The 9,234-nt window shown below is 41.4% G+C and overlaps 1 protein-coding gene across 3 annotated transcripts in view; it reads left to right on the forward strand.

Moving 5' to 3' along the window:
- Positions 1 to 7,405, forward strand: part of usp38 (ubiquitin specific peptidase 38) — a 41,195-nt gene extending 33,790 nt beyond the window's left edge. For all 3 annotated transcript variants that reach the window (XM_041186470.1, XM_041186481.1, XM_041186490.1), the window contains one exon: positions 5,801 to 7,405. In XM_041186470.1, coding sequence (XP_041042404.1) covers positions 5,801 to 5,965 — 165 coding nt within the window. In that variant the 3' untranslated portion in view covers positions 5,966 to 7,405. The remainder of the gene's footprint in view (positions 1 to 5,800) is intronic.
- The last annotated feature ends 1,829 nt before the right edge of the window (positions 7,406 to 9,234 follow it).

The following is a 9,234-nucleotide window of genomic DNA, read 5'->3' on the forward strand; positions in this document are numbered from 1 at the left end:
GAGGACCTTTTGGACAGAGTAAAGTGGGACGCACTGGCTGAAAGGGTGGTGGCGGTACAAACCCTCCTAAGATGCAATAAGTCTTTGGATGTGCAGCAGTAATATGCATGTTAAGCCATGGGGATAGTGGTCACAAATGGGATAAGGCGACTTTAGAAGGTGCTAGAGACGTACATCCTCAAGGGCCCGAGGGACCTTTGTGTATGACCCACACATCTGACTGTATCAGTCTGTGAATGAGCAGTGTTGCTGCATTAATGATTTCAGCAAACATCAGTGCTTTGGATGGTGGGGAGACAGAGTGGATGGGACTGTGGCCCTCAAGTACCTGGCCGCTGCACCCCAGCCTCGCCAGCACCTTCTGCCCTGCTGCCCTGGCCGCCTGCCTCCTCCCCAGCTCCTCACACGTGGTGAGGTGCTGTAGCACGGTGTGCCCACCACTAGTCCACTCTTGCTCCCCGATATCGCTCTCAGTTTTTGCCTGCAGAACAGAGAAGAGCATTTATTGGGGCTGATCACTCATGTACTCTGCACGTGCCCCCCGCACCCTGCACCCCAACCACAGTGGCCCATCAGAGGCCTCCAGCAGCTCCTGTCCACACTACTGGTGATCAGTCCCCAGAAGATAGTACGGCTGGTCCCAACCCGCTCCCCCAACAGTCACCTTGGACGCACTCGGCTTCCATCACTTTGAATAACACCCGGGTCTTAGTGCCCATGGCAAGGAGGCGCTACTAGGTGCGGCGCCGAGGCCAGCTGATGGTTCTTGGCCACGACACCTTGAGGCTCCTTCCACCATCTCATCACCATCAATAAGACGTGTTGGAGTTCTGACATGTGGGGGATGGGGGGCCTCAAAGGCTAAGGCTACCTGCTGGGTCAAATGGCCAAGGCTGACATGGTACCCACCCTTCCAGATTGCAACAAATCATCGAAGCGCTTGTGGCACTGCGTTCTGGTGCACCACATAGCATCATGAGAGCTAACAGTCTCCGCCATCTCCTGCCATGCCTGCCTGGTGACGTGGGGGGCCCTCCTCCTCCCACCCTCCGTAAACAAGACCTCCCGATGGTTGGACACCTCTTCAAGGAGTACAGCAAGGCAGGCATCGGAGAACCGAGGGGCACAGTGGTCCCCCGCTGGCCTACCCTGCAGCCTGCCCCCCTCCTCCTCCTCTGCCCTCACCTCTTGTGCTGCCCAATGACTGGCCATGGTGAACAGCCTAAAGGAGGCTGCCTGGCCGTTCTTTATACAGACTGCCGGTTCCCCATTGGAACCGGTGGTCTGAACACGCCCGCCACCGATTTAATTTTCCCGGTGAACACGGGAGCCAGAACCCCGCTGGGCAAGCCTTAATTAGCCCGCCCGCGCAAAATGGTGGCACAGCCCGTTTCGGCAGCAGCGATCAGCTGCCCGCCTGCCCGTCAAGCGCAAAATTCAGCCCATAGTGTTTGTAGGAATAGTACAATTGATTTCAGCTGGGTTCAAGAGGGGGGATGTCATCTGGTTCCTGGTCGTAGCCCAACAACCACTGTTGAAGTGAGGACACTAGATGAGAGCAAAATTGTGTTGCTCTTCAAAATCAAAGCATGCTGACGCACAATCCCAAGGCTCACAATTTAATAAAAGCTACTTGGCCAACTTGGATTGGATAGACTTAGGTTGTGTTCGTTGGAGCAGAGAAGACTGAGGGGTGACCTGATCGAGGTGTACAAGATTGAGGGGCATGGACAGGATGGATAGGGAGCAGCTGTTCCCCTTAGTTGAAAGGTCAGTCACGAGGGGACATGAGTTCAAGGTGAGGGGCAGGAGGTTTAGGGGGGAATGTGAGAGTGATTGGCATTGATGAAACTGTACTCAGCAGGGGGCTATTGTGTTTAGAAGGGGAAAGGAAAAATTTAGCAAGAGGTTAAATTTATATAAATGTTGACTGAGGGTAGGTGGTGCAACACGTTGGACTTTCAACATGCAATGTTGTGGAATGGCTGGTTTTCTTTTTCCTCTTACCTGTGCTGAATCATTTATTTGAGACTAAGTGATTCAGGGAGACAGTGAATGGAGGTTAGTTAGTTGCCTTCTCACAGAGAGGGGAAAGGAAACCAGCACAGAACTTTTATGGAGTCCCGAGTGGACAACTCAAGTGGCACTTGTGGAAGAGTCAGAATGGGCTACCTATCTAGTATTTCTGCCACTATAGTTGTATGGCCTGACATAAATTGTTCATGTAACCTCAAAAAAATAGATAATGTATTTAACAGTAATTTTAAATTCATGCGCTATCAAAATGACCAAGCACTTTGACTGCTTTAGTGACTGGAAACCAGTGTCCAGTGGCGTACCACAGGGATCTGTGCTGGGTCCCCTATTATTTGTCATTTATATAAATGACATAGATGACTATATGGGGGGGTAGGTTTAGTAAGTTTGTGGATGACACAAAGATTGGCCAGGTGGTTAACAGTGAGGTTGAGTGTCTTGGACTACAGGAAGATATAGACGGGATGGTCATATGGGCAGATAAGTGGCAGATGGAATTTAACCCTGAGAAGTGTGAGGTGATACACTTTGGAAGGAGTAATTTGACAGGGAAGTATTTAATGAACGGCATAACACTAGGAAGTTCTGAGGAATAAAGGGACCTTGGCATGTGTGTCCATAGATCTCTGAAGGCGGAGGGGCATGTTAGTAGGGTGGTGAAAAAGGCATATGGGCCACTTGCCTTTATCAATCGAGGCATAGATTACAAAAGTAGGGAGGTCTTGATGGAGTTGTATAAAACCTTGGTGAGGCCACAGCTGGAGTACTGTATGCAGTTCTGGTCGCCACATTATAGGAAGGATGTGATTGCACTGGAGGGGGTGCAGAGGAGATTCACCAGGATGTTGCCAGGGATGAAAGATTTAAGTTATGAAGAGAGGTTGGATAGACTTAGGTTGTTTTCGTTGGAGCAGAGAAGACTGATCGAGGTGTACAAGATTGAGGGGCATGGACAGGATGGATAGGGAGCAGCTGTTCCCCTTAGTTGAAAGGTCAGTCACAAGGGGACACAAGTTCAAGGTGAGGGGCAGGAGGTTTAGGGGGGAATGTGAGGAAAATTTTTTTTACCCAGAGAGTGACGGTCCAGAATGCGCTGCCTGGGAGGGTGATGGAGGTGGTTGCCTCACATCCTTTAAAATGTACCTGGATGAGCACTTGGCACTTCATAACGTTCAAGACTATGGGCCAAGTGCTGGTAAATGGGATTCGATAGGTAGGTCAGGTGTTTCTCACGTGTTGGTGCAGACTCGATGGGCCGAAGGGCCTCTTCTGCACTATGATTCTGTTGGCCATGTATCTTGCTCTCAGCAATGCAGGGATGACTTTGGCTAGTCGCTTCACGTACAATTGCCCACAGATTTTCTTTTTTGTTTCTCAGCAGAAATTTGCATTAATCTGCCATCTCTTTCAATTTAGCACCCGCAACAGGAAATCTGGCATCTGTGAACAGGGAAAAGAACAGCAAGGCTCTTCAACCAATTAGATTGAAGTTTTCTTACCAAGCCGTGTAGAATCCAAACCAGGAAGAAAACAAGGGGAAATAAATTATATTTAAATCATGTGCTTGAAACAAAATTAAAATTGGAAAATAAAAGATAGGATTAAACTGGCATTTAAATGGGGCACAAAAATTTTTAAACATAACTTCTAAAAAAACAAACTGCAGCACTAGGTTCCTTGAGAGCATGGGACTCTGCAATTATTAATTTTTCAGGTTATTATCACTTATTACGTCACTTAAAAACTCACTCACTCCTAAATGCATCAGCCCTCACCTTACCAGCCATTTTGTGTGCAGAACTAGTGGATATGTACCCCAAATTGGCACTGTCACAATAACTCATTGCCGTGGTCTACAACAGCACACCCTCTGGAGGAGGGGAGTATCTCTGACAGCAGATCTGGATGCCTATGTTAACTAGGCGTGTGCAGGTACCAGAAGTTGCTGTGGAATTTATCCTGTTATGAGGATGAGCACTGATAATCTCTTTGTTATTACAGCAAAATCTGGGCCACTGAGCTTTAGATGCCAGTGTACATTGTAAACATTCATTTTATCCTTCTACCCTAAACAACTTTCTTACATGTTTTATACGTTTGACTGTTTATTGTTTCATCTTCATTTATGTAGATTGCATGTGCTGGTATCTTTTAGCTGCTTTCAATCACTCTTCATTTCACACTGTAAAGAAAATACAATTTTTTCCAATATTACTGTGGGATACTGTAAAGCAGGCTTGTGGAGGCTGTGTGCATGTTTGTGTGTGTGTGTCTGATTTAATTAAACTGTAAGACAGTCAGACTGCAAGGTTTAAATTGTCAAAGGGTTAGGTGTAAAAGCAGGCACTTTGAAGTGGAAATGAACAAGCTAAGATAGGATACAAGTAAATACAATGTGAATATGAATTTGCATGAGGAGTTGAACTTGTAGCTATTGAATTTCAATGAGAAAAAAGGAAGTTTTACAACTGGAAAAGATCATAAATGAATAAAGCAAAATTATTAAATTTATGTTTCCCGAAAGTAGGCCATAAAGACAACATGAAAGATTTTTACATTCTAGGAAAGGTAACTTACAAAGAAAGCTAAGAACAATGGGTTTAAAGATGACAGAGGAAAAACATATTTAAGATTGAAAGCTGCATGGTGTGTGGCCATGTGAGATCTTGAAGGGTGTGCTGTGTGAAGGCAGACCTGTGAACGAAGCAGCCTCTAGCCACCCCAAAGAAGTGTATGGTTGTTCCAGAAAGCAAGATTTTGTTACAACCTTGGATTTCCATTGTCAAATGAGAGGGAGAAAGAAGATCTGTGAGATATTTCCCCTTTGGAACAGGGGGTGCCTTGTGGTAATATTACCAGATGTTTTATAGACTAGGAATCTATAGGGACTGTTGCCTGGAAAATGGTGTTTATTTGTGAATGTAGCTAAGTAGAAATCTTTTGGGACATGCTGTAAGATTAAATTTAACTGTGTAACTATAATCTTGTGTGTTTAAGCTTTCTTTTTTGTTAATAAATGTTTTAATTTAATCTTGAAAATCTTGAAAAGTGGTAGTGGAATCTTTACTGCTGGCTTCAATACACGTACCTTCTTGTAATAAATACAAATTGCAAATCGTTGTGATAGCTTGACTAAGTTTCCTTTTGGAATTTGGTCAGCAATTACCACCTGCCATATCCTAACATCATCATTTTTCACATTTTATCTTTACTTATTTCCCTGCCCCCTTAAAAATACTGGTGCTCTAAAGTTTTAAAAATGCCCAATGTAAACTTTAACTGCACTGAACTGCTGCATGGTCTCTTTTAAAATATAGGTGAATTGGTGCTAGCTATTCTTTGATTGTAAGCCGCTTTTGACAGCATATATGCACTCTTTCAGCTTCACTAAGCAGATTTTAGTAACTGATCCAATGCAATGGACGTGGGGGAAATTTCTAACTAATAATAAATTAGTGGGCTACGTAGACCTTATTGTCTCTAAAATGAGCATAGTAATAACCTGTGCTTTGTGATATATGTTCCTGTTCTGAGTCCAGGGACATATAAAAGGTTGGGGCCTCACATTGTGGGGCATTGAAAGCTTGAATATGTCTGCAACCGCTCCGTGGAACTAATTGCCACTCTGGCCATTGTTTTGGAACGTGAGTTAGGATAAAAGTTGATCTAATGTAATTAAAGACTTTCTTCAGAGTTGTATACAGTGCTGTGGGGACAAAAAAAATAGAAATTGACTTTTTCTTTTCCTTGTACCTTTCCACAGGAACAAGAGTTAAATGCCCGTACCAGAGCACTGCAAGCATCCTCTGCTACATGTTCGTTTCGCCCACGCGGTTTTGATGATAGTGATCCACCGGGGAGTTGCGGCCCAAGTGGCGGTGGGGGAGGAAGTGGTGGCTTTAATACTATTAGCCGTCTTGTCTTCTGAGACTCCTTCAACAAGGCCAACTTTCTTCTCTCCCCTTCCTCCTGCCGACAAATGGGGAAATTGTGTATCACGTCACTCTATGGGTCAGAATCTATTGATGAAGTCTCAAGATGCTTCCAGTTGTTTTATTTGTTTTCCCGGCCCATTTGGCATTTTGAGAAAAAAATGACTTGTACTAATTATTTCCTTGCTAATTCTTAATGTAGGGAAAAAGATGGGAAAAATATTCATGATTGCAATAATTTTTAATGTTTGTAGGTTTCTTAACCTTACAGCTGAATTTCACCCTAACTATATTTGCATGATGAATTTTGTAAATAAGACATTCAGCATTGTAATGTGTATTTGTATAAAGGCTGTAAATACATTGAGTGAACTTTTAAAACCCATAACTAATCAAAATATTGAGATGGTAATTTTTTAAATTGCCATATTTCTATTATTGCATTTCTTTGTTATTTTTGAATGTGTAAATAACATCTTGCAATTTCAGGGAGCAGTGTTTGTCACAGATTTGATAGTCATTTTGCTCTTTTTTTGTGTGATTGTGCATGTGTGCCTTGAGATCAGTATAGACTAGGTACTTCTAGGATGCAAGAACAGAATTTGAGAGTTATTTTTTCAGACTTTTTTTTTGAAAATGCACATCCTTGGGAGAGGGAGGATAATTACTTATGTTTGTCATAGATGTAACTTAACATCTTAAATCTTGTTTACGTTTTGAAGTTTCTAAGAAACCCTGCCATCACTTGAAGAGATCTGAGGTTTATTGCACATATATACTAAATATAAAAGGCTAACACAGTGTTTGCTCCTGTGTTTGTTCATGGCTGATGCAGTGATTTAACTACTGAATAATTCCAAGCATTGTCAAACTTATGAATGTGTTGAGAATTGTTCTAGCATTGGGTGGACTACAGTGCTAACTAAGAACTTATTATAAAACTGAATATTTATAAATATTTAAATGTATAGGACATACATATGATTAGGAAACAAACAACTTACTGGAAAAGTGTTGCCTGTTATTCAATAACAGGTTTTCACTAAATTATTGTTTGTTTTTATTTTAGTAATGCACTGTTATACTTTAGGATATAACTTTTTCAAAAACATTTAAACACAATTAGCAATGATTTCCAACTTCATCTAGTGACTAGCAATGATCAATGACTGCTGAGTCATTTTTATTTTGCACCAGTTTTCCTTCAATCAGTATCTAATATCAGACACTGATGATACAACAAAACTGTTCATTCTATTTTACATAGCTTTTTATTTTTGGCTTATTTTTAAAATAGCTCTATTGGCTTGATTTCATTTTCCCCAGCTCTTTTTGGAAAATCTTTATCTTACAAACATTAATATGTGCAGTTTCTTTTTTTTGTTGTGCCCATTTTGTACCACAGGCCCTTAACAATAAAGCAGAACTGCTTGTTACATTCGCTTTTGGCTTCTTCATCTCAGACCGCTCTCATGGATAAGTCTTTGCTTACTTCATGACAGCTTATTGCAGTTATCACATGCCCAAGTGTGATCTTTGATTTCAAAAAGTGCCAAATTAAATTGATACTTGATTGTGACATAGGTTTTAACTACTAAACACATTTTAATTAACATTAACACAAAATTAATAAGTGAACAATAGCAATGATGTAGAAGTTTTACAGTAGCTATTAAACATGTATCCTGTAGGCGGATAATAACTAATAATTACAACTGTTGTGCTGAACTGTGTATTATTATATGGCAGTTCTTTTTCTCTTTCTATTGATAAAAGTGATATGACAATCATTCTTCACAGGTAAACTATCCACTTAGAACCAGCTAAACTGAGAAATACTTTCCAGAAAATGACTGAAGAAAATAAATAATTTGTTACATTCAAAAGGAAGCTGAGAATCAAACATATTCTAACCATTGTTGAGATGTTTGTATTTCATTTGTATAAATTCTCTGGGATGCCTGCTGCAGACAAAATAACTAATTGAAACAATCGTATCAAAAATGAATTAGGCCATGTATTACATGCGTGAAGCTGGCATTTGACGCTAATGTTGCATGACACAATTTAAAAGGCCCATATCAAATTAAACCTTAAACAAAATGTTTAATATTTATCTCACTACTCCTGTACAAAGTTGTTAATTTGCTGAGGCCTTCTGAAATGTTGGGTGAGGTGGGGTAGGGTTGGGGAAATCTTGGCAATGCTGACCGGCAATGTTCTGGCCATCAAAGGCAACTCTATAGTTTAAAGAGGACGTGGGGAGGGCTAAGGAGGTATGTTTGCCTATTTGGTTGATTACCTTAATTTGTTTTAATTGGTATTGTTCTTATTTGTAATGTTTTGCGATGTTAAAGGTGCTATATGAATGCAAGTTAACTGAGTAGCAGGCAGAATTCGGGTGTGAGTAACTGTGCAGTCATCCATTTGGACCTGAAGTCAAAATATTTCCTTCGTGATGAGAGACCAGGAGCTGTAGAGCAGAAGGATTTTAGAAGCCCATGTATACAGATGACTTTCGTACCATGGTACAAAAAGTAAATTAAAAAGGCTAATGGATATTGGTCTAAATCTTAAACGTACTAGAATTCAAAAGTGAGAAAATAATGCTTCAGTTATACAAATCCTTAGTAAGACCCCATTCTAGAATACTGTGTTCGGTTTTGATCACCTGAACACAGGATGTTCTGACACAAAAGTAGAACACTGCTGGTGCTGGAAATCTGAAATAATAATGGAAAAAGCTCGAATTGTTCAGCAAGTCAGGCAGCATCTGTGGAGAGAGAAACAAGTTATTTCAGATTGATCTTTCATCTGAACTGGATAAAATTAAAGATGTGACAGGTTTTATGCAAGGGCCCACTGGAGGGGAATCCTCGGCTGAGGGAAAATGAAGACAACGGAAGCACTGGTATAGAAAATGACATTATCAGACCAAATGCAATGTTCATTCTGGCGAATCTGTTCAGTCTGCAAGCGTGATCCCAAGCTTCTGGAGGCTGAAAACAAAAATTTAGATGGCACCTTCGACATAATAAAACGTCACTTCAGAGGTCTATGATAAAATGAACTATGTTACCCAGCTACCTAAGGAGATGCACAGAAGCTTAGCCAAAGAGGTAGGTTTAAAGGAATATCTTCAAGGAGAGGAGGAGAGATTTAGGGAGGGAATTACAGAACCTAAAGCAAAGGCATCTTAAAAATGGCTCCCAATTGTGGCACAGTTAAAATTGCAGGTGCACAATTAGCCAGAATTGGAGGAATG

The sequence above is a fragment of the Carcharodon carcharias genome, chromosome 1 (assembly GCF_017639515.1).
Source record: "Carcharodon carcharias isolate sCarCar2 chromosome 1, sCarCar2.pri, whole genome shotgun sequence".
NCBI lineage: Eukaryota > Metazoa > Chordata > Chondrichthyes > Lamniformes > Lamnidae > Carcharodon > Carcharodon carcharias.